Source organism: Muntiacus reevesi, chromosome 5 (genome assembly GCF_963930625.1).
Source record: "Muntiacus reevesi chromosome 5, mMunRee1.1, whole genome shotgun sequence".
Taxonomy (NCBI): domain Eukaryota; kingdom Metazoa; phylum Chordata; class Mammalia; order Artiodactyla; family Cervidae; genus Muntiacus; species Muntiacus reevesi.
In genome coordinates this window covers 105,037,619-105,064,662 of record NC_089253.1, presented here as the reverse complement: position 1 = coordinate 105,064,662, position 27,044 = coordinate 105,037,619, and the positions used below count along the sequence as shown (strand labels likewise).

Below are 27,044 nucleotides of genomic sequence, written 5' to 3'. Positions count from 1 at the left end.
AAATCTAAATGGATTCAAATCATACAAAGTATATCCAGACCACAAATTAGGAATTAGTAACAAAAAGACATCTGGAAAATCCTCAAATATTTGCAAACTATATAAACCTCTATAAAGCCCATGAGTCAAAGATGACATCAAAGGAAAATTGAGAAATTATTTTGAACTAAAAGAAACATGCCACAGCACATTTGTGAGGTGGAACTAATGCAGTATTTAGAGGAACATTTACAGCACGGAAATGCCTTTATCAGGAAAGAAGACAAGTTGCAAATAAATGGCCTCAGCTTCTATATTAAGAAAGTAGTAAAGGGATATCAAAACAACAAATGAAACCCAAAGTAGATAAAAGAAAGTAAATAATAAAGATAATAGAAATCAGTAAAATCTCAAAGAAGAAAAAAATAGGAAAAAAAGACAGTGAAACCAAAAGCTGATCCCTGGACCAATAAATTTGATAAACTTAAACCTACCAGACTGACAATATCAGGAATAACAGAGGTAACATCATTAAAGGTTCTGAAGTTATTAAAAAGATAAGGAAATATCATAACAATTTTATGTTGATAAATTTAACTACTTAAGACAAAAGGGACACAATCCTTCAAACACACAAACAACAAAAGATCATCAAGAAGAAATGAATAACATAAATTTGTATTTATTAAAGAAACTGAATTTGAAGTGAGAAAAATTTTCCCACAAAGAAAAGTCCAGTTACAGATGGCTTACCTGATGAATTCTACCAAACACAAAGCAGAAACAATACCAATTCTATATACACTCTTTCAGAAAATTAAAAAAGAAATACTTTACAATGCACACTGTGATGTAGCGCACGAATGCTAAGTCACTTCAGGATCATGCCCAGTGCTTTGCACCGGTATGGACCGTAGCCCGCCAGGTTCCCTGTCCACGGGATTCCCCAAGCAAGAACAGTGGCGTGGGTCATCAGGCCCTTCTCCAGGGATCTTTCCAACCCAAGGATCAAACCCCTGTCTCTCATGGCTCCTGCAATGGCAAGCAGTTTACTTTCCTTAAAGTAAACACAGTGGGAAGTACCACACTGTGACTTCAGGACACTCTAAAGCCGAAGCCAGAGAAATAACACAAGAAAACCACACACCAATATTCCTCCATGAACACAGATACAAAATTCAAAATTCTTTTTTTTTTTTTTTTTTTTGGCCATACCACACAACATGAAGGATCTTCATTTCCCCACCAGGGATCAGGAATCCAATCCAGGCCCCCTGCACTGGAAGCACAGAGTCTTAACCACTGGACTGGACAAGGAAGTCCCCAGAATTCTTTAAGATAATTTTAGCAAATAAAATGAGGCAAATCAAGCAACATATAAAAAGATAATAAAACATCAAGACCAAGTATGGCTTTATGCAAGTGTGACAAGTTGGTTTAAAACTCAAAAATCAGTGTAATTGGGAAATTCCCTGGTAGTCCAGTGGTTAGGACATGGCACTTTCACTGCAGTGGCCCAGACTCAGTCTCTGCTTAGAGAACCAAGATCCCACAAACCACATGGTTCCCACCACCCCCAAAAAAACAGTGGAATTAATGCTAACAAACTAAAAAAGAAAACCTATGTGACCACTTCAATAGATGCATCTTACAACATTTATTCATGATTGGGGGGAAAACCTATTAAGAAACTAGGAATAGAAAGGCATATCTTAAAATTGATAGGGGGCATCTACAAAAACACCAACAAACCTAAAGCTAGCATCACACTTAAATAGTAAAAGACTGAAAGCTTTCCCCCTAAGAGAGGCAAGGATGTCTGCTCTCACCACTTCTATTAAACATTAACCTGGACGTGCTAGCCAGTGCAATCAGGCAAGAAAAAGAAATAAAAGGCATCCTGATTGGAAAAGAAGACTTTATTTGCAGACATTATATACAATCCTCTGTATAGAAAAGCTAACAGAATCTGCAAAATACCCACTAGAAATAATGTGAGTTTAGCAAGTTTGCAGCATACAAGGCAAAAATGAAAATAAGAATCTGTTATAGTCTATATACTAGAAATAAAATAGAAACAAATTTTTAAAAATATACCACCCACAATATCATCAAAATTGTAAAATACTTAGGAGCAATCAAACAAAAGATCTAAAGACATGCACACTGAAAGCTTTATAGAGAGAAATTTTAAAAGACAAAATACAGAGAGAGATGTACACTATTAATATATTAATTCTCCCCAAATTGATCTATAGTTTCAACACAACCACAATCAAAATCCCAACAGGCTTTTTGTGCAAAATTGACAAGCTGAGTCTAAAATTCATTTGGGCATGGAAATGATCTAGAATAGCTAAAATAACTTTGGAAAAAGAAAAACAAAGTTAGAGACTTTATACTCGACCTCAAAACTTATTAGAAATCTATAGCAGTAAAAATAGTATTCTTGTGATAAACAGTAGAATGATAGAATATACCAAAAACCAGATACAGACCCCCATGTATATTTGATTTTCAACAAAGGTACAAAAGCACTTGAGTGCTGGAAAAAACAGACTGTTTAACAAATGGTGCTGAAACTATTAGATATCCATAATTTTAAAAAGAAATTTCAATCCTTATTTTGGATTAAATATACAAAAATAAAATCAAAATGGATCACAGACCTGAAATTATAAAACTTTTAGAAGAAAACATAGGAAAAATCTTTGCAACCTTTGATTAGATAAAAATTTCTTGAGTAAGACATGAAAAGCACAATTCACAAAATGAAAAGATTCATCAAAATTAAGAACTTCTACTCTCTGAAGACAGTGTTAAGAATATGATCAGGTATGTCACAAGCACTTAGGAAAACAGTGTGGCGGTTTCTTAATGGGAAAAAGCAACTGCAAATCACATATGTGATTAATGATTTATATCCTGAATATGGGGGCCTCCCTGGTGGTTCACTGGTGAAGAATCCACCTGCCAATGCAGGAGACATGAATAGATTCCTGGGTTTGGAAGATCCCTGGGAGGAAAGCATGGCAACCAACTCGTTTTCTTGCCTAGAAATGCCATGGACAGAGGAACCTGGTGGGCTATAGGCCATAGGGTTGCAAAAGAGTCAGACACAACTTAGCAATTAAAACAAACAAAAAAATCCAGAATACAGAAACAACTCATATAACTCAATAAGACAAATCAAATTTATTTACTTAATGAAGTATAGCTGATTGACAGTTTTGTTAATTTCTGCTATATGGCAAGGTGATTCAGTTATACATACGTATACATTCTTTTTTATATTCTTTTCCATTATGATTTATCCCAGGACACTGAGTATAGTGCCCTGTGCTATATAATAGGACCTTGTTGTTCACTGACAAAACCAATTTAAAACCGGACAAAAGATTTGTTTTGACATTTCATTAAAGAAGATAGATGAATGTCTGATAAGCATATGAAAAGATGCTCAACATTACTAATCATCACGAAAATGCAAATTAAGATCACGTTGAACAGGGCTACATAGCTCCTACACAGACTGAAATTAAAAAGACTTATCATACCAAGTGTTGGTAAGGCAGTAAAACTGGAACTGTCATATCCTGCTGGTGCTAAAATGATACAAGCACTTTGGAAAACAGTTTGGCAGTTTCTTAAAATGTTAAACATAAACCTACCACAAGACCCAGTCATTCCACTCTTAGGTAGGTAGTTGCCCAACAGAAATAAAAGCATAAGCCTATATGAAGATTTATACGCAAATGTTCACAGAACCTTTATTTGTCATGGCCAAAACACTAGAAACAACCCACACGTTTAGGTAAACTGATAAATAATCCAGTGGCATACTACTTGGTAAAACAAAGGAATTAACTGTTGATACAAGCAACAACATGGATGAATCTCAAAATGTACTAAATGAAAGAAATCAAGTTACAAGTAGTATATATTACATGATTTTATTTATATAAAATTTTTGAAAATCCAAACTAACCTATAAAGACAAAAAGTAGACTAGTGGTTGTCTGGTGATGGAGTGGGAGGGATGGGACAGAAGGATTATCAACGGATGCAAGGAAACTTTTTAGAAGAATTGATTGTGGTGGTGGTGGTTTCATGGTTATTTAAGTCTGCTGTATGTCAAATATAACAAACTGTTTTTTTAAGATGTACGTATTTTTTTAAGACATATGATCAGAATGTAACATTTTAACTCACTTCCCGTTGCCATATTGCCCATAGCTCAAAGAATCACAGATTTTGAAGAACTGCAATTCATTCATGCGTGTGTGCTAAGTCACTTCAGTCGTATTTGACTCTTTGTGACCCCATCAACTATAGCCCGCCAGGCTCCTCTGTCCATGGGATTCACCAGGCAAGAATACTGGAGTGGGTTGCCATGACCCTTACAGGATCTTTCCGACCCAGAGATCGAACCAGCGTCTCTTATGTCTCCTGCACTGGCAGGCCTGTTCTTTACCACTAGTGCTACCTAGGGAAAGTTAAATTCATAACTGATTCACACAGCATGCTGTGTTTAAATCATGCTTTAAGTTTCTGAGTCCTTGAAATACAAACCTTAGGATATTTTTAAATTACAAAGTATATGCACCAGAAAGCCAGGTTCAAGAGGAACTGAGATGAACACAAATCAGGCCCAACAAGAGGCCAGTGTTCCTGGGTTTTTGGAAAAGAACACAGGAATTCTATAAATATCCTAAAATATCTCTTATATGGCCAAGCTCTGATCAATGTTTGGGTTTACTTGGCTCTATAAAAGTAGATTCCCTTTTCAGAATTTCTGATATCAAAAGGGAAAACCACTTGAACTCTAAGTCCTAGAATAAATAAAGCTATGCCCCAGATGAATACAATTCATGGTTCTTATGACTGTGTGGTCTCTTAAATTTCAGTATTCTTACTGGCTTGGTCAAGCATAAATAAAAGGTTGACAAAGGCTTGCTTTCAAAGGGAAAAAAAGTCCTATTTTTATATTTTGTATTACTGCTAGAAATACATAAATTTAGATCACCATTAGAATTTGTATAAACTTTTTTATATGTAGAAATATTCACACCACTCACCACAAACAGCTTTCTCGTGTTGTCTACAGTTAATAAAACTTGGACAACTCTACAAAGATGTTCAATTATGACATCCAAAGCTTACCCAGCACATCAAATGTCATTATTTTACAGTTACAGTGCTGTATAAAGCACATAGGTAAACTACAGGTTCAAGGTTCAAATTAACAAACATCACAGTGAGTGTTTTTTATAATAACAGTTTAAAGTTTTTATCTATGAGAAACCAAATTATATACTAGTGAAGAGAACAGACTCAAGAGTGAACTGCCTGAGTTCCAATCTCATACTAGCCGCCCACTTGCTCCATAACCTTGGCCAAGTTCCTTTATGTCTCTGTGTCTCTGATTTCTCACCTATAAAATCTGGATAATAATAGCACTTACCTCATAGGATAGCCACAAAGATTAAATAGACATAAAGAACCTAGAACTGCACCTGGCTCATGTAAGTATTCAAGAAGTTTTACATTATTGTTGTCATTATAATCATGATTATGACTATCACTATTATTAGAGTTAAGATTACTATATTGGACAATTAACACTTATTACTGATAATATGAAAAACAAGAATATGTCTAAGAATTAATATAAAAGAAGGATGTAAATAGACATTTTTCAAAAGAAGATATACAAACAGCCAAAAAGCATATGAAAAGATGTTCAACATCACTCATCATAAGGGAAATGAAAATCAAAACCATGAGGAGGTATCACTTCACACTGACTAGGATGGCTTTAACAAAGAAGAATAGTAAATAACAAGAGTGGGTGCAAGGAGGTAAAGAAATTGGAAACCTATCCATTGCTGGTAGGAATGTAAAAATGCACAAATGCTGTGGAAAAGTTGTAGTTTCTCAAAAGTGGGTATAGACAATGATGAGGATTACATAACATTGTGAATGTACTTAATATCACTGAATTGCATGCTTACAAATAATTAAAATAAAATGTGGTATGTATATTGTACCACAATAAAAAAAAAAAAATGAGTGTAAAAGAACATATTGGTTACTCTCTCCAGCATCCTCACTTTTATTCCTTCAGTTCACCAGTGAACTCAAACGCATTCTTACCTATGTGGTTCCAACAGAGGTACAGAAGGTAGGATAAGACATACTGCTAAATTCTAAGAGAATTTAGGAAAGTCTAAAAATGTTACTTTGAACAGTTCATGACATATTTTAACACAAATATATTAAACTGGAAGCAGCAACTTACGAACTTGGATAATAGAAATAGGGTAATATCAAAAAAATGTACTAGATTGTAACTCACATTCCAGTCTTACTCACATTCTAATATAACTTTACCAAAAAACTTTACATCACTAACCTTACATGATTACTTCCCAATAAAATGGAGAAAAGAATGATCATGTTTCATAAATTTATTGAAAAAATGCAGGGTGTTTTGAGACTGCAGGGAAAAGCCCAACTTTGCAAAAACATATCATTTTATATAATATGCTCACAGGTAAATGGAGTAACATTGCTGGTTGTATAAGCAAAACATTACTATTGCCAGTTAAGCTGCAGGTAAGAAAAGATTACTGGCATGAGAAAGTAACGCAACTATGTCTCAAGGTATGACAATGAAGGTGAGCTTCCCAGGTGGTACTAGTGGTATAAAGAACCCGCCTGCCAATGCAGGGGACTTAAGAGACGCACGTTCGATCCCTGGGTCAGGAAGATCCCCTGGAGGAGGGCATGGTAACCCACTCCAGTATTCTTGCCCGGAGAAAACCACGGACAGAGGAGCCTGACGGGCTACAATGAATGGGTTCGCAAGAGTTGGAGGCAACTGATGTGACTTAGCACACAGGCATGACGATCAAGTTGTACACTAAAAACATAACCTAAAATGCAAATACCTAAAATTTTCCTCAAACTGATTAAAGGTGTGCTTGAAAAAGAATGACTTCAGACTTTCTGACCTGAGCAAAACAGCAAAACATATGGTCATATCACATCCTCTAGAGCAGGGGTCCCCAACTTCCAGGATCTAAGGCCTGATGATCTCAGGTAGACCTGATGCAATAATAATAGAAATAAAGTGCACAATAAATGTAATGCACTTGAAACATCCTGAAACCACTCCTAGCCTCCTCTATCTCAGGTCCATGGAAAAACTGTCTTTCACAAAACTGGCCCCTGGTGCCAAAAAGATTGGGGACCACTGCTCTACAGTATCTTTCTGTTTCAATAGGAATCACCACATATGATACTGTTCTTTCCCATGCTATCAAATGAGATTCAGACATTAGCAAATAAAGCATTTCTATGAAGATGAAAACTATTCTGAAGTCTTTATGAAGCCAGAAAATACTAAAAGTACACTCATTTTTTAGATTTGAACCAAGTCTTTTGTTAGTGCTGGGCATCTTTTTCAAGGTCTGTTTTTTGAATCAGGCTAACCACTATCCACTGGGCAAAACTGGTCCATTACAAAACAGAAATGTGCCCTAGAAAGGCCTTGGGCTTTCTCACTCAGAGATATGCCTGAAATTTATAAATAAACAGAAAATTTAACAGTCAAGCCTATAGAAATCATGGGAAGAAAATACTTATATGTTATATCCTGCCCAAATTTAAATCAAACAAAATCTCCTACAAACTTCCACAATATTAACTGGATACAGGATTCTACATTTCATTCTTAAACTGCTCTATGTTACTATTAAAAGTTAAACTACTTTCTTCCTTTCTAAGTTTGCTCCTATAACATGCTAAACAAATAGCTAATAGATAAAAGACAATTTGGGTATGATTTCAACTAAACAGCATTTTGGAAAAGGAGAAACTATGGAGGCAATAACAACATCAGTAGTTGCTATGAGCTGGGAGGTAGTGGGTAGGGAGAGATGAACCGAGCACATAGGATTTTTAAGGCAGTGAAAATAATCTGTATAATGTATAATGATGAATACATGTCATTGTCCAAACCCACAGAATGTACAATACCAGGAGTAAACCCTAATGTAGACTTTGAGTGAAAATGATGGGTTAATGCAGGTTCATCAGTTATAATAAATGTGCCACTTTGGTCAGGGATGTTGGAAAATGGCAGAGGCTATGCATGCGTGGAAACTGGGGGTACACAGGAAAATCTCTGTTAACTTCCTCTCATTTTGCAGTGAAACTACATCTGCTCTAAAAAAAATTAAGTCCTTAAAAAAAACAAGAAAGAAAATTTGATTAACCGATTAATAGTCTATATAAACCATGCTTTTTTTCAGAACAATTTCTATTCTACCCTTTTTTTTTTTGAAGAAAATATTTTAAATTACTTCTGTCATTAATGTTATAGTTGCCATTCTTCAAATTTGGCTTTGACATTATAAACTTCCCTAGAACATACCTAAATGAATCCCAAGCTAAAAATTCAGCATTAACATAGTGTTATAAAAAGTATATACCTCAGTCATTCATCCAGCTAAAACCAAATGAACTTATATTCAAATCAATTCCTTCTGAAAACTCTGAGAAACAAAGAGTAGAAGGAGGACATAAACAGCTGAGATGAAAGCCACCAACTATGTTCTTCTCAGAGTATCTAAAACAATATGTATCTATGTCAGATTATTTCAGTTGGAGAGTCATCTAACAGCATAAAGAAGGTCATGGTCACGGATTTGACCTTTAGCAGATCAACTGCTTTGACTCCACGCTCATGCTTCCCTTATTCACTTGGAAATATGCCATTAATCAAAAGGAGTACCACTGAGAAAAAACTCAGTTTTGAAGGTAAGTCATTAGAGCTCTGAGCATATTTTTTTTTCTGAGCATATTAAATGTGTGCTAAATAATATTAGCACTCTGAGCATATTTAATATGTGCTAAATAACATTAGAACCCTAAGCATATTTAATACGTGCTAAAGAACATTTAAGACACTACATGCACCTGTATGCTCAGTCGTGTCCAACTCTTTGCAACCCTGTGCAACGTAGCCCACCAGGCTCCTCTGTCCATGGGATTCTCCAGGCAAAAACACTGGAGTGGTTGCCACATCCCTCTCCAGGGGATCTTCCCAACCCAGGGATCGAACCTGTGTCTCCCACATTAGCAGGCAGATTCTTTACCTCTGAGCCACCTGGGAATTTCACTACAGGAAATCTATGCAAACATACTTCAATATGTTGAATGTAGCAATACAGAAGTAGGACTTAAAATTAGGAGCCACATTTTCATATATTTGTGGCAGGAACTGCTTTCCAGGAAGGTCACACACATTTGGCACTAAGTCTCAGGCCTTTAAAACATACTCTTCTAGGAATTCAGCCTAAGGAAATAGTCAGAAGTTCAAAGGTCTGTAAACAAAGAGAATCAGTAGACTGTAAACAAAAAATTTTTGAAAAATGTTAATATTTAACATAGGATAATGGTTAGATAAGTTATATTAAATTAGTCATTAACAGATTATATTTTCAAATAAGCTTCAGTAATAAAGCAGTGTGACACTGGCATATGAATATACAGAGACCAATAGAACACAGTAGAAAATCTTGAAATAAACCAAATTGTATATGACAATCTAGTAAAGGATAAAGGAGACATCTTAAATCAGTGGGGGAAAACATGAATTATTCAATAAATGTTGCTAGGATAACTGAAATCCATCTTTCTGAAAATGAAACTATATCCACATCTCGTACCTTATACCAGGATGAATTCCAAATGGATCAAAGATTTAAATGTATATTAAAAAAAAAGTACTAGACAAAGCATGGGAGAGTTGGAACTTCAGAATAGAAAAGGCCATTCTAACAGAAAACCAAAAAGCCATAAAAGACTGATATATTCAACTGTATGAGAATAATTTCCTCACAGAGGAAAAGAAAAACAAAACACAAATTAAAATACTGTCAACTCACACCAGACAAAGTGTTCTTAACATACTAAGAGTTCCTGCAAATCATTAAAAGATCCAACAATCCAATAAAAAAGGGCAAAAGATATGTACAGTCACAAAAGAGGCTATATTTAAAGGACTGTGTGTGATAATCACACTTAAGGTAAGATTTGAAAAATTAAAACTATGGCAATTTTTTACTTTTTAGATTGTCACATTAAAAAATACTTGATAATTCCCTATACACGAAGATGGGCACTTTCATACACTGATGTATTAGTAGCTTAGTCGTGTCTGACTCTTTGCAATCCCACGGACTGTAGCCCACCAGGCTCCACTGTCCATGAAATTCTCCAGACAAAAATACTGGAGCAGGTTGCCATTTTCTTCTCCAGGGGATCTTCCCAACCCACAAACTGAACCTGGGTCTCCTGCATTGCAGGCAGATTCTTTACGGTCTGAGCCACCTGGGAAGCCCCATACATTGGTGGAGAAATATAAACAGGTACCACATCAAAGAAAAGCAATTTGGGAGTATCTTTCAAAATTTTAGAAAACACATGTCTCTGACCTAGCAATTCCATGAATTTTTGTTATACACAGCAAAATGGTTTATTTTCAAGATTATTTATATACTATCACCTGTACCAGCAAAACTCAGGGTTAAATGATGATTCTTCAATGCATCAAGCAGTCATAAAAACAATATGGAACCAGTTTACGAATGGACAGGAAAATATATCCAAGATACAGTGATAAGTATGTGTGGAGGGGAAATACAAGGGAGGATTAACACAAAGTGTGGATCAATTCCTATAATGGGTTATCATTTCTGTTTAAAAAAAAAAAGGAAAAAAGCATACACAGTAAAAACTATACTATCAATTCAGATACAAAACAATTAACAACAACCAGCTTCAGATCCCCCCCAGAACACCAGACCAACTTCCTTTGGGGGCCTATTTCAGCCATTTCATTAACCTCACACACACACACAAAACTTTTTTGATGATGCAGCTGGTGGGATTTCCACCCAGGGACTGAACCCACACCCTTGGCAGTGAAAGCAGAGTCCTAACCAATGGACAGACAGGGAATTCTGGACCCTGAATTTTTTTTTTAACCTAAATTTCTTGGATCCTACACTTAGCAGAATTTTTTATCTATCTATCTACTTCTAGGGGCTTCTGAGATGCCACCAGTGGTAAAGAATATGCCTGCCAAAGCAGGAGAAGAAAGGGACATGGGTGTGATCCCTGGGTCAGGAAGATCCCCTGGAGAACGAAAGGGCAACCCACTCCAATATTCTTGCCTGGAAAATCCCATGGACAGAGGAGCCTGGTGGGCTACAGTCCACAGGGTCACAAAGAGTCGGACACGACGGAGCATATCTACTTCTACATGCATGAGACAGGTATGGAAGGATACACAAAAATTTCAAACAGTTATTGACTGTGTGTGGGGTTGAGGGGACAATGATTGCTTGCCAGATGCCAAGTGAGGGGTGAGGATGAGGGGTGAGAGGCCTCATGGTATATACTTTTATACCTTTTGAATTTTGAAAGAAGGAAATATATTACCTATTTTAAAATTAAATTTAAAAATAGAAATATATTGGAAAATTTTTAAACATTTTCAAAGCCAAAAGGAAATACACTATTAGAAAAAAGTGTGATATAAAATAGATGTAATATGATACCAAATATGCACAAATGAATATATCCATGTAGAGAAGACTGAAGTAAAATACAATAAAATATTAAAATAAGAATTATCTCTAAGAGGTGGAATTAGAGCTGATTTTAATTTTCTTCATCTTTTCCTATAACTCCAATTATTTACATTAAGCATGGCTTACATTCATAATTAGGAAAATAGTATTAACTTTTTAATGATATGAATCAGAGAGATTAGAAATTACAAGGGAAGATATAATATAGTTACAGGTATTATCCAGGGTTCTAAGGGTCATAAATGAAATATTCAAATTTTCTTAAAACACCCCTCCAATCACAGAATAAAAAATTTAGGAAGAGACCTAATCTGGCCTCTAGTCCACCTCTAAACCCACCACTAAGAGATTATTCTTAACCTCCTACTTTGTGGATGTTTTGACCATTTTTGTTTTCTGTTACCTAGGTAATGGTACTTCCAGCACTTCCCTTAAAGACTGTGAAACTAACAATCTGGTATTTCTCACTGACCTTCAGCTTTGAAAGGCCATCTCCCTAAGGGAAAGCAGTTAGATCTAGAAGCTAAAACAGGAGGCTGAGGAATCTGCGGTTAAGAGTTCTAATCCTGACAAACTGTGGAATTTGTCTCCAATTTGGGGAATAAGCTAAATTTCCTGAGCCAGTTCCCTTACTGCGGAAATTTAAAAAGATTATTTAGGAAAATATTTAGAACCACCAACTTTTTAACTTTTCACACTATTCTGAATTTTCTTTTCATATCTTATGTTAAAATTTTTCCTTTCTAAATTTTCACTCTCCCAAGGAGTATCTGTAAGTAGTACCAATCTCTTAGACCCAGCTATCTGGGCTTCCCTGATAGCTCAGTTGGTAAAGAATCCGCCTGCAATGCAGGAGATCCCGGTTTGATCCCTGTGTCGGGAAGATCCACTGGAGAGGGATAGGCTACCCACTACAGTATTCTTGGACTTGCCTTGTGGCTCAGCTGGTAAAGAAGCCGCCTGCAATGCAGGAGACCTGGGTTCGATCCCTGGGTTGGGAAGATCCCCTGGAGAAGGGAAAGGTTACCCATTCCAGTATTCTGGCCTGGAGAACTCCATGGACCACAGTTCATGGGGCTACAAAAGAGTTGGACACGACTTAACAACTAAACAACAATACCTGCGAAGGACACAAGGTGAACACAATTTGAGTTCATGCTGAAGATAACTTATGGGGAAATGAGAATGCAATCAGTCTCTAAACTGGATCCTCATGACCAAAACAGCCACAGACAACTAATTAATGTAACTAAACACTGGGTGAAGGAAGGTAAAACTCAGGCTCCTAACACCTGAACCCTGCTGGTAGCAATAAGATGATCACTACTATGTAACAGCGCAGCAAGTGAAGTTTTTTTTATGCCCTCAAGGGCTCCATTTTTCTTTCCTTCTCTCTTTTTTTTTTCCACTATATTCCCACTAACCCCATTGAGCTGGGCCTCAGGACGTCCTTTTTTCCCCTATTTACATATCATGTACTTCTTAATGGCTTCCTTCCCACTAGAAAACCAACCACATTAAACTTGTAAAGGGTTCTCTACCAACAGGTCTTGAGAAGCACTTGATAGCCTTTGGGAAGAAACACATCAGAGTGCAGGTATCCCTCTGCCAAGGCCGGGTGAAGCAGTTTCAGGAGGGCCCTCAGCACACCTCAAACTCCTCCTCCTGGTTAACAAGACAGAACACCTCTCTAGTTACTTAAAAGTGATTCCAACAGGGCAGGACAAGGGAGCAGACAGCTGAATTTTTTCTGGATTAACTCAGTCATTAGTTGAATGCTTTTTTGTGGTTCACCTACTTAAAAGGTGATCAAACCACTTTGTGCTACTGAAGAGGACAACTGCTAAGAACAATTACATAAACCCTCCACTTTAATTTACCTCATGCTTCTTTCTAATGAAACAAAGTGTTAGAAACCACTGCCTTGCCACCATTTCCTCAGAAATCTCCATAAAGCCTACTTTGCCATATGAATCCCTTTTCTTTTCCTTAACAAATTAGAAAAAAATTATTCCATTCAACGTAACAGGACACAACTGTACATCATTTTTCAAGGGGCATGCACTGAATCATATTATCTGAAAGATTATTATATTAATATTAATATATTGTATTAATAGACCTGATATTAATATATCTGAAAAGATTATCTAAAAAAGATAAAGGCAATCCTTAATTATTTGTTAAATATTTGTTTAATTTAAAAATTAAATATTTGTTTAAACTATTCTCAGATAAACAGGGGCATTCTAGAATTTCATTTTATTTACGTCAGAGAATGTATACAGATCCTCAATTCCATACCAGCAATTCCTAAATCCAAAAAGCTCTGAACACTTTCTTCATAACTTCTCTAGCAGTAAACTGACCTACAATGACATCATACTATATACAGTCTTATGCCATACTTGGTGTGAATATTCATGCATTTAATTGCAGAACTACTAACATGACTGATTCTTGGAAGTTTCTCCAGACACCCCAGGGGGCTTATGTCACTGTATATATACCGTATTTTCTAAAATCAAAAGTTTTGAATTCTGAAACACTAGTTCAAACGGTTTTGGAAAAGAGATTGTGGATGTACAATTTCTATTCTGTAAAAATACTTTCGTTCTTTGAAAATGAAATAGCAAAAATGGATAACCAACAAGGACCAACTGTATAGCACAGGGAACTCTGCTCATTGTCATGTGGCAGCCTGGATGGGAGGGGAGTTTGGGGGAGAATGGATACAAGTATATGTATGACTGAATCTCTTTGCTGTTCACCTGAAATTGTCACAAAATTGTTAACTGGCTATACCACAACACAAAACAGTAAGTTTAAAAGAAAAGAAAATGAAATCACAATAAACCAACATGATAGAAGGTAGAAAAATACTAAGATACTATACAGGAAACTGTCCACCATCTGTGACATTCGTAGAATACATAAGTTAAATGACTACACAAATTTTCTCTCAAAGGCAAAAGGGGGATCTATTTGAAATCAACATACTTTAAAATAAACATTATACACCTAGGCCTTCTTGAAAGTTTTAACTTCTACTACTACTGTGCATAAAATGTATTGGAGATCACAGGAAATTAAGGTGTCAACACTCAAAGTCAATGTGCCATCCTTGATGTGCCATGCTTAATATCCCAAGATTCCTAAAACATTAATACTGATTTGTAAAAGCTCAATTGATAGCATCTGAGGAAATTAAAACACTTAAAGTAACATGACCATGTTTAGGGATATACTGAGTACATATTTACTGATTTTCTTCTGGCAATCAATTAGATAAAGCAAGTAAAACTTTTAGTCTTGGTTGAGCAATTTCATTTATCTACATGTTAATACAAAATAGGAGTCATGGGGTGCATATTTAAGATGTGTAAGAATGAGTGATTTGCTAAGAATATTCAAAGTGAATTATGCTAAAAACATGCTGTGTAAGGCCAGTTGAGTTAGTCACAACTAATTCATACTGCACCAAAATAAAACAACTTCCTGGACTTGTCACTGGTTGCAACACTTTAAGTAAATATAGAAACATTCTCTAAAATTGCAAGAAAATATACTTTTTAAATTAAAACACCATCCTTTAATTGGTGAAGCATAAAAACAATATAATTTACTACAACCAGGTAGAACTCCTGCTCCCTACCAACTCATATCCAGTTCATGAGAAACTCTTACCAAAGTCTCACTGCCACATTTCTAGAACTGTATGATATTTGATACAGCATTATTAAGTCCCTTTTTCTTCTACTTGCTGAAACTGTACCAGTCTTTAGAAATTTTCCAGGAGGTCTCTACCAGTCATTAATAAACAATGTGCCATATATTAGCTTAATGGCATACAATAATGCTGATGTTATTTATTAACTGAATACTTTAGATAAGTCCTGCCCATACTACGAAAACAATATGGTTTCTTGGTGACCACTTCATCATGATAATTGCATTTCCCTTCTAGTTATTAAAGAGCACTGCTGTGCATACACTTGCAGACCTGTTGTACTGATGGGTGCAGAACTCCAATGCTGCCACGGCTAGAGACCGTTATCTTAAATTTCCCCCAAATACTGTCCTCCACTCATCATCCACTCATGGTAAAGTAGTTAATTTTAACGTCCTCATTGTTTACCAGAAAGCACAGACAGTGGGGCTGGCTTCGCCGCTCCCGTTTCCTTTTGCTGGGCTGCTGAGCTTTTTCAGCCAATTGACTTCGCTTTGAGGCTATAAATATCTGAAAAATGTTCTGCATTTGATGCTCTTGGATTCTGCATCCATATTTAGCTGTTTGTGGCATGCCTTTGTTTAAGCTAGTCTACCACCCATACAGTCAGTCAGGTTGAGATCTGGATGGTCAAAGGACAGATGGATCAACATTCAACAGACACTGACTTACCATGGGGGAGGCATCAATCTGCTAGACACCGTGACAATGAAGGGAGTGGCAAGGCATGAATACAAAGATCAACAAGACAGACAGACTCTCTGGTGTCAAAAATTTCATAGTCTTGACGGGCATGGGCACAACTTACAATAACAGTGGAAGAAGACAAATGAAACATTTTACAGCTAAAAGAAAATGAAGAATAGCATGATTTTCTCTTAGTCCTATCTCAAAGATGTGCATTTGTTTGTGTTCTAAATATAGATTCACATATTATAAAGCTCTGAACATATTCCAAAAAAGTTTTCACTCATAACAACACACAAAACTCTGGATATAAGTATTATCTACCAAAGAGCCAGACCTATCAGTAGCAAACTCAAAACGGTGTCCAGTCTTCAAATTTTGTGAGGCAAACTAATAAAATATTGTTTTTAAAAGTTTCTGTAAATAAATAAATAAAAGTTTCTGTTAAGATATCTGAGGGGTGGGGTATTTCTGTTTCTGTTTGCATACTGATTTCACACATAAGTATACTGCAGAGGATGTAAGCCATAACCAGAAGCCAACAGCACTTAATACAGCTCTTTACTTTAAACCCTATCTTTAAAGCCCACATGGCTATTTTAGGTCAGGTCTCAAAACTTAATGAGCTGGATCTGAGACCCCCATCCCCACCTTCCTATCTTGTGAAAACATTCCAAACAAATATACATTCGCCCTCAACATTCCTTCTTTCAAAACTCAGTTCATTGACCTTTTGATAAAAGTGCTCCCCAGAAACCCGACAGTCATGATTTAAACGCATTAAAGGCTTGCTTGATGCCTGGCCTCAAGTCAGGCTGGAAGCGGGAGACCAAGCTGTAGGTAAAATAATAGGGCAGGCCATAGAATCAGAGAACTTTAAAGTTAAAATATACCATAGATACCAATTACTCCAGACTCCACATTTTATGTAGAAAGCTAAGCACATGGACTCAAAATTACTTGCCCAAAGTTAGACAACAATTTGTGGCAAAGCCAGAATGAAAACCCAGGTTCACAATCCCCAGCTGCATACTCTAGACTAGTTTCTGGATTTCTTTAAAAAGCATTTGAATACATTCATCAAAGTCTCTTCCAGTTGTGTAAAACAACCTTGATGTTCCAAAACAATCAGGATTTTGAACACACAAAACAAACAAGAAAATCAAAACAAACTTTTCCAAATTGATTTTCTACATTCTATTATTTTTGCATCAAAAGCTTTCCTAAGAGCTGTACAATAGGCAACTTAAAAACTAGCCAAAGATATAGAAAAGTCAAGAATCATTAAGACAGTTTTAGAATATTCACATCAAACTAAAGACAATAAAGTAGTATCCAGGATGAGCTGCCTTAGCGGAAGGAAAGTAGCAGTACTAAATAGTAAATAAAAACAATTTCTGGTTACTTGATAGGGAAGACAAAAAAGCTACAATGCAGTAGAAAGTCTGCAAATTAACTCTGAAATGCAAATTATATATGTATTTGTGAGAGAGAATATACATGTCTATATTTAAGAGGGCTTCCCTGGTGGCTCAGATGGTAAAGATTCCACCTGCAATGCAGGAGACCTGGGTTCGATCCCTGAGTTGGGAAGATCCCCGGGAGGAGGGCATGGCAACACACTCAGTATTCTTGCAGGCTACAGTCCATGGGATCGCAAAGAGTCGGGCACAACTGAGCAAATAAGCACAGCACATTATTTAGGAAACAATATATACATACACATACATATATACATACATACACACAAACCTAGGCCTAGGAATGGACTACAAGAACAAACACATTCATTTTATGGGTTACATTCAAAGTACAAAGCTAACATTAGGTCTAGAAAACCCAGACAGAACTACTGAATTGTCATATATACATATTCTTGCAGTAACAAGGCTAACTTCATACAAAAAAAAAAAAAAAAAAAAAAATATGCAAAAGAAGTATATAAGAAAAGACAGGACACAATAGGAAAAAGCTGTAACCTCAATATACTCTAATTCAAGTTCAACTTCAGATTTTCACCAACCTTTGTTATAAACCATCAGCTAAGTAGGACTAGCAGGTGAATGAAAAATCAGGCACTAAAGTTTTTAATCTGCTGAGAACGAACTGGATGACCTTGCATCACCTCCCACTTCTTTGCTTTACTTCTTTCAGTTAACTAAAATAACATCAAGAAACATTACAAACAGCCAGCAAAATACAACGTTCCTGCATACATAAATCCTTTAAAATTGGCTATAAAAACTGATGGATTTTTAGAACTGCAAGGACCATTAAGAGATTATTTAATCCAACCCACTCATTTTACAGACAAGGAATGAGAGGTCAAAAAAGTGATCTGATCTGCTCCAAATCACATAGACACTTAGCAGCAGAACTGAGACAAAAATTCCCATCTCTGGACTCCTAGTTCTATGATCTCTCTGATAGTGATAGACAAAGTCTTGAAATCAACTAAACTATCCAGGAAGACAACTTCAAAGTCACCGTCACTCCTGAATAGTAAGCACACAACCTGCACAGGATGGGGGGGTGGGGGGAAGGGGGGGAGCCAAAAACACATAAACTAATTGATCACTATAGGCTTAGATGCACATGACTGCAGGATAACACCTTAAACTTGTGTTGATCTCAGATGCTTCAAGTTTGCCATCTTATACTCAGCCACATGACTAATGTCTTTTATATCCCTGTGAGCTAAGTGATAAACACCTTGACGTTTCAATGATTTGGAAAGCCACAGCTCAGTCCTGAATGCCAGGCTATAAATCTTTGGGCTACAGGTTTTCAAAACCAGCAAGGCTTAAACGCTGCCACAAGGCTTGCCCTTATAGAATCTCATCATTCAGTTTTAATTAAAGAGGTGGTTACTAGGAATGCAGAAAGGGAAAGTTTCAGTGTGTTCATCACTTTTTAACTTGCTGAGTAGCAATCCAGTCACTTTACAAAGAGCACCAGAAACAATAGTGCAATCTGAAACAATCCACACCCCTTGGACTAAGTGCTTGCCTTTGGAGAGTGAGGTTCAGAAAGAGGTTATAGAAGACAGACTGTTCCCCTCCCCAAATAAATACTTTTGATTTTTACTTGATTATCTTAACCTCCACTAAGCTTTTTCATAATATCTTGGTTAGAATTCTTTGCTTACTCAAGACTGACTGATTTCCTGGTGTCGTCTTCTTGAAGATCGGGTGACACTTCCCTTGAAATAACCACCTGAAAATTAAGGCTTCATATCCCAACTCCACCTTAAACTTACTAAAGGTACCTGAAAAGGTCCAAAGACCATACTGAGTCACATCTCTCTCCTCAAGTACTAGCTGAAGAAACTTGTCAGAAATGCACCCCCAGAACAAAAAGGGATGTGGGAAGCGGACCCAGGATGGATGGGGACTGAGAATGGATGGGACTGAGACCTGGGGAATGCATTTCTGCCTGAGCAAAGATAAGAAACATCAGTCTCTAAGACGGCCTCAGGTCCTTACCGTACACGCGGACCCAGCTCTGTTGCTGGCACACGGACTCCAGAAGGATCCGATCCAACATGCCACCGGCCATGGCCCCACTGACCGGGACAACCGCGTCCAGCTCCTCCGGGGGGAGCGGCGAGTCGGACTCCAGTCCCGGGAACATCTCTGGCCAGGACAGCGCCTCCGCGGCTCCTCCGGACGACAAGGAGAGCTCCATGGTGCCCCGGAGGGACAAGGCGGCGGCGGCGGGGCGGGCGCGCGGCTCCGCGCCCTGCCTGCGGAAAGGGGAGGCGGAGAGCGCAGCAGCGGGGGCACGGACCCGAGCGGCAGCCGGCAAGGACGCGGCTCACCTCCTTCCCCGCCGCCCACTGCCCGCGGCTCGAGCGAGGCAGCCCACCTGCAGCCGGCGGGCGGGACCCAGGCCGGGAGGCGGATCCAGCGTGGCCCCGGGCGGGAGGTGGGTCCGGGCTCAGGTGTGGGTCCCTCCCGGGAGGAACGTGGAAGGACCCGGGAGAGGCGGCTCGCCTGTCGGCCCCCTCGGAGCCGCCTTCCTGTGCCCCCGCCGGCGTCTCCCGCGGGCCGACCGGGCCGGGGCTGGGGATGGAGCGGGGCCGGGCAGGGCTGGGCTGGGGGCGTCGCCGCCAGGGGCCGCCCCCTTTGACCGGCTCCCGCCGCTGCCGCCGCCGCCGCCGCTCAGGGGCTCCGAATGTCCACTCCCTCAGCCTGCGGGGAGGGCGGTGGCCCCGGGTTCTCGCCCGCCAGTCTTCAGCACCCTCCCCAGGAATGACCCGGCCCGCCCCCTAACTCTCAGGCCACGGCTCCCGCCGCGGCTGGGGCTCCGGCTCCGATTCCGCCGCGGATCCCACAAGCCCGGCAGCCGCGGCGGTGGCGGCGGCAGGCGGCATCCCAGGGTGATAGGCCGGAGCAATCGAGGGCCGAGGGCCCAGCCGCGTGTGCAGAGGAATAACGACGCGGAGGAGGAACTGCTGCCGAAGGCAGGAAAAATCGGACACCGAGTTATTCATCCAGCCAGTACCGCCTACTTCCCAAATACTCTCTCCCCGACCGCCCTACGGTGCGTTTCCCGGTCTCTCCGTCTCCCCATCTGCTGCTTGAAGTGGAGCCGGCGTGAAGAGGCGGGGAGGAAAAGGGATGCGGGAAATTTAAAAAAGAAAGGAAAAGAACTTCCCTTTCCCCTCTCCCCCCTCTTCCTACCCTTTTCCTTGTATGTATGCATTTATGTCTATATTTATTTGGACCAACGTTTCTTTCTTATTGGACGGAAAGATTGGAGAGGCTGTTTTATTTTACAGTCACCCTAGGGGAAACGCTTCCTTCCTTCCCAGAGAGGAGAGTTGGCAGCGCGGTCTGGGATTGTGGAATTGTGTGGGATCCGCGCTCTGCGCCCTGTCCGCGCTAAAGCTGGACTTGTCATCGGTTTAGAATAGCATGGCTCAGAAGTGTGGTGTGGATGGATGGACGGGCCTCGCAAGCACATGAAATGCTCAAAAGCCCAGAATTAGCTAAGCATATTTCTCTTTTTTAGCCTTTGATCTTTGTGCAATATCTTGGCTTTTTTTTTTTTTTCCAAGTCTTCTAATGATATCTCTTGCGTTTTATTTTTGTTCTATTTGTAGACTGTCTCCCTTGACCTTGGGTTTAATTTTATGCTCACCTAAAGCGATGTTATTCACCAATTCAGCTTTAAGAGTGGCTGAAAAAGTAATAATTATCATTTTTAAACTGAACAGTAACAACTTAAAAGTGTCTTGCACATAGTACATCTCCAGCACTGTTTCTTGAACATGGCTATGTAAAACTGAACAAGGGTTCCACAAGTGTGTGTGTGTGTGTGTGTGTGTTTCTCTTTTTTGGAGGGTTTTGTTCTGTGTTTTCCCCCTGTTCCTCTTTACTTAGCACAAGATTGGTCTACAAGGAGACATTTTTGCTTTCTGTATTGTTTGAGTTTATCAAGAGCTATGAGGACACGTTTTGTCATTTTCTCCAAACTCGTATTTAGAGTAATAGTGCTTCATAGCAGAAAGTAACCTTAGAGAGAATCTGATCCTGCTTCTTGCTTAACGGCTGAGAAAAGTGAGGAACAGTCATATTAGCTGGCAAAGCTTCAGTGATAACTGGTTACTTCAGCTTGGAACCCTTTATGATTAAGTTTGTTGATATGTGGCTTGGTGATGTATTGAAGTGATCATTTCCAGTATCTAGAACCCTGATTTCTTACTATCTAACTCCATATTCAGACTTCCTAGTCTAAGCATCAGATAGCTCAGTGTTTGGGTGAACAAAAGAAAGTGTTGATTTAGAGCCTGCACGGAGCAGGACCAGAGTATTTTTAGTTACATTAAATTGCTGTTTAAGTCATGGTAACAAAAGTCAGAGAACAAGGAAGTAATGGGCATCAGATGTACAAATTTGAACACCTCTTTATTAGTCGGTATATAAGGAATTTATTTACCCTAGGAGTTATTTCAGAGCAGCATCAGAAGTGCTGTATGAAACTTTCACAGATTCTTTTTTCTCTTTCTAGCCTGCTCTCTAATTGGCGTCATTCATTCTTGAGCGGAAGAAAAAACTTTCTACCAATCCCCAATAATCCTACTTTCTACATCCAGATTTCCCAAATCCCAGTTCCTGCTTCACTTCCCCATTCTGACCCCAGACTGGCTTCGGTAGTTCTCTAGTTGCTTACATAATAGTATGCCTGAAATTTATCTAATGTTTATAACTTAAAGAGATAATACTTTCACAACCTGAAAAATAATTCTATGAGATAAAGCAGAACCAGTATTTTTTTAAATCACCATTTCGCCAGTGAAAAAAATTGAAGCATAGACGTCTATTAAGCAACCTACCTAAAGTAACATAGCTAGTTCATAGATTAAAACCCTAACTTCCTAATTTTTTACCTCACTGATGGATCTGGATTCCTTCAGGGTTCCCCCCACCACCACCACCCTACCTTTGGCAATTGTAGGATGGCATCACAAACCCAGTGGACATGAGTTTGAACAAATTCTGGGATAGTGAAGGACAGGGAAGCCTGGCATGCTGCAGTCCACAAGGTCGCCAAGAGTGTGACATGTCTTAGCCACTGAACAACAATAACCCCACTTTGGCAGGTAGAATTGTTCTAACAGTTGTAGAGCCAAAAGTAAATATTTCATGGCTTTTGTAAATTTTTATCACTTAAAAATATTGAAGAAAAATCAAACAAGCAAACAAAAGTGATAAACTAATTTGCATTGCTGGGAGGCAGTCAATCCTACTTGAATTTATACCAGTGGTATCTGCCTGGTGCAATCCCAGATTTTAAAGTGAAGATAAATCCTCTGCTGTTAAAGTCTTAATTTACATTGTAGTTTGCAAACAGGCCTTTGTGTGTGAAATACAATAGAGTTAATGTCTCATTTCCCTGCCTGCCCTACCCCCTTCTCCTTTTTCTTCCCTCTAGATCCTCTGACACAAGGTCTCAGAGGTGATCTACATATTTATTGTCAATGGAATTCAGCTCTTAAGAATCTAACCCCAAACTCAAAACCAGAAAGAACTAAAAAACTGGGGACCTGTGGAGAAGAAAAGATAATAAGTTCCCCTGATCATACTCTGAAAAACAAACCCTGGCAATAACCTGAGATTTCAAAAGAAAGAAGCCTTGGGTTCTGAGTGCCTGCGTGCTCACTCAGTTATATATGACTCTTTGCGATCCTGTGGACTGTAACCCACCAGTCTCCTCTGTTCATGAGAATTTTCAGGCAAGAATACTGGTATGAGTTGCCATCTCCTCCTCTGAGGATAAAATCTGCCTCTCTTGAATCTCGTGCTTGGGCAGGTGAATTCTTTACTGCTGAGCCACCTGGGAAGCCCCTCTAAGTACATATTATCAATATAAAGAAGAAATGAGAGTTTGGAATCTTGACTGTCAACCTGAGGACCAGGTACACAACCAATTTTCTCCTCTATTCATCTATCAGAAAACACAGAACTTCCCTGGTGGTACAGTGGAAAAGAATCTGCCTGCCAATGGAGGGGACCCAGGTTTGATCCCTGGTCCAGAAAGATTCCACATGCCAAGGAGCAGCTAAACTCACAGGCACAAGCAGCTACTGAGCCTGCACTCTGGAGCCTTCAAGCTGCAACTACTAAACCTAGGTGCCTACAGCCCGAGCTCTGCAAGGAAGAGTAGCCCATGCTTGCTGAGCCTGGAGAAAGCCCTCTCACAGCAACAAAGACCCAGAACAGCCAAAAGTAAATTTTAAAAAAGAAAACACATGCACACACAAAGAGGCTTCCTCATCACAAATGCCCTTAACTCTTTTCTTATAGCCAATTCCTTCTAGGCAGTCTAGACACTAGCTCTAAGGCCCTAATCCCCCAAGCAGTTATGCAACTATGGTTCACCAGCCACTCCCTTTCAATATTCCCTTTCCCCTTGGACACAATAATGTGGCACTCCCTTGATTATGTTCTATAACACTGACCATGCCCAGTTCATCAAAATGGAAGAATTTAGATACTTCTCAAGATTCTGTTGTCCATCTTCCTCCTGCCTCACTCTCCAATTGCTTGATAATCTTTTCACTTGGAGGATTTCAGCTCCTTCACTTAGAGAATGTTGTCTCTAAGATACCCATCTCCAGCTGCATCCACAGTACTGAGGTCCAGTCAGGAGTGTGTAAACATCGAACACCTCCACTAAGATAGGCATGCTCCCTGTACTTCAGACACACTGCATGAAAAGTGAATTCTTTCCTGGTTTCTCCTGCCCAAACACCCTTCTCTTCTTGAATTTCCTTTTTATGTTAGAAGTACTAGTAGGTTCTTAAACCTGGAGTTAACTTTGAGTCCCCTCCTCCCTCCCTAGCTTCCATAAATCCAACCCATTTGGAATACTTTCCATTCCCACTGACACCATGCGAGCTCAAGATTATGCATTAACTTTTTAGCTGTTCTCTTTCCGCTGAGATCTTTCTCCTTTCAGTTCATCCTACACTTTGCTGTAGGTGAATTATCCTAAAGCACCGTTCAGACTAAGTCGTACCCAAGCTCAGAAAAACGGCTCCCTGCCGGCTCCCTCTGCCAAGATCAAAAGGGCCTCCCCAATGTGGTCCCAAACCAGCACTGCTACCTGACTCGTAGTCTATGCTCATATAGTCACCCCAAATGGCTCATGTTCCCCAAATATATCCAGCATTTTTCTTGCCCCTTGCCTCCTCTTGTTTCTTATATCTGAAATGGCCTTTCCTTTGTCTTCGCCTACTAAATATTCACCAAACTTCAAGCCCCTACCCCTTCCCCCATCAAATGTTGATGTCCTCCTCTAGCAAGTTATTTCCTATCGTCCAAGCTGGCAGTGATCTCTGCCTCCTCTGAGTTCCCATGGCATTTGTTCATTTCTGCCTTCTGGAATCAGTCACAGTTTTTATTGTGGTATCGTCTCTTGTGTAACTCTAATATCTGTTATTAGCTTATAAGCATCTTGAGGCCAGAGGCCTTGGGTTAATTCATGTTTATCCCCTTCAATGTCTTTCACATACCAACCCCTCAATGAAACTAGAAGCCATGAAACAAGAAATTAAACTGAAAAAGAAAACCTAGTTGGGTTCATAGATGTTTGGGATTGCAAAAACACTTACAAAGTTAATTTAATGAACCTTCACCATGTAACCCCATTCTCTCCCAGCCCCTCCCCATTAAAAAAAAATAAATATACCAACAGAAATAGAGTCACAGACATAGAGAATAGTCTTGTGGTTGGCGGGGGCGGGGGGGGGGCGGGGAGGGGGAAAGAGGGGGAGGGATGAATTGGGAGATTGGGGTTGACATATACACACTACTGTATATAATAAAATAGATGCTAATAAGCTGCTGCCTTATAGCACAGGGATCTCTACTCAAATTCCATAATGACTATATGGGGAAAGACTCTGAAAGTAAGTGGATATATGTAAGTGTATGGCTGGTTCACTTTGCTATACAGCAGAAACTGACATAGCATTGTAAATCAACTATACTCCAATAAAAACAAAAAAACAAATTAAAAAAAAAAAAATATATATATATATACCTAGACCCAGGAAAATGACCTGGCTTGCCCAAGGTCACGCATTTAGTGACAGATGAAGACTTGGAATTCAGATCTTCTGAATCGTAATTCGTCAGCTCCATCAACAGATTGTTTCCTTCCTCCTCTTTTCTGTGCTTCTCTAAATGGATGTTTTTCTTGTTGATAAAGGTTTCCTAAGTAAAGTAATTTTACTCTTTTACATATTATTTAAGCCTAAAGCATTTTTGCCACATTTCTGGCCCCACATATAATTTTAGCAAAATTATACTTTTTTTTTTATAAACCAAAGGACCAAACAGAGACATCAGAGAAACATCTGGTCTGATTCATCAGAGTAGCAGCAACATTTCTATTTATACATGAGCACAGCCCTATCTTTGTAGCTCTCAGCTGTTCCTCATTGCTTAGTATGTCCCTCTTTTCAACCTTGTCTGTCCGTCATCAACAGCATCCTGCATCCTGAGTCTTAAGCAGAGTCCAATGCAGTGGAAGAAAATAGATTCCCTACTCCCTAGAAGGGGTCTGTATTTAAAAGGAACTATTTCTCTACTTTCTGTCTTTTAATTCAAGAGCCTAGGACAGCAAGCCTCAAGTGGTTGGGTGACTGCCATTCATTCCGCTGCATTCTGGGTAGAAAGAGGTGTATAAAAACCTAAGCTGTGGCATGAGTCAAGTTTGGAAGCAGGTCAGACAGAAAGGAAGTGAGTAGTCTAAATGGGGAAACTGAGGCAGGTGTTGAGAACTTAAGGAACACAGACTCTCCTTATAGCAACATTTGACAGTGGTTGTAAGTTAGGAACGGTTGGATCTTAAGCATTCATTGACCCCAAGAACTTAGGAATCTTCTTGGATTTTATAAGTGCTCTCTTATACCTGGCCTGTGTTCCATAAGAGAAAGTCACTGTTTTTACCAGCCAATAACCATATTGTTTGGGAAAGCAGCAGAACAGGCCAGAGACAAACAGACCTCCACCAGTCATTTCTTCTTGGCAAAAGCTCCTCCAAAGTAATGACCTCACTTCAACATTCAATTACAGGAATGCAAAAAGAATAAAAACACTCAGATGGAACCACAAGGGCCACTGACATCAGGCCTCATTAAAACTTTTAGAAGTCCTAAACACTGAAAAGAATAAAGAGCCCTACCTCGCCCCATGTAATTAAAATTAAAACATCAGAAAGTATTAGAAAGAGCAACAAAGTTTTGATTTTTTTTCAGTGATGACCACTACAGAACCTGCTTTAGAAATGGCCAATATCAAACTCTTAAAACTTTTGTATGTGTTTTTGTGTACTCTTGCTTTTGTCAGGACTCTAAACATTGCATCTTTTCCAACTCTGCCTGGAATACACAGTACCAACCATCTATTAACTAACACAATCTACGAAGGGGGTAATCTTTAGCAAATTAATTTCTGTGTTTTTCTAGT

At 39.0% G+C, this 27,044-nt stretch overlaps 1 protein-coding gene across 2 annotated transcripts in view; it reads right to left on the bottom strand.

Annotated features, from left to right (window-relative positions):
- RASAL2 (RAS protein activator like 2) overlaps positions 1–19,888 on the bottom strand; it is a 383,638-nt gene extending 363,750 nt beyond the window's left edge. For both annotated transcript variants that reach the window (XM_065936113.1, XM_065936114.1), the window contains exon 1: positions 19,548–19,888. In XM_065936113.1, coding sequence (XP_065792185.1) covers positions 19,548–19,749 — 202 coding nt within the window. In that variant the 5' untranslated portion in view covers positions 19,750–19,888. The remainder of the gene's footprint in view (positions 1–19,547) is intronic.
- Positions 19,889–27,044: the final 7,156 nt, after the last annotated feature.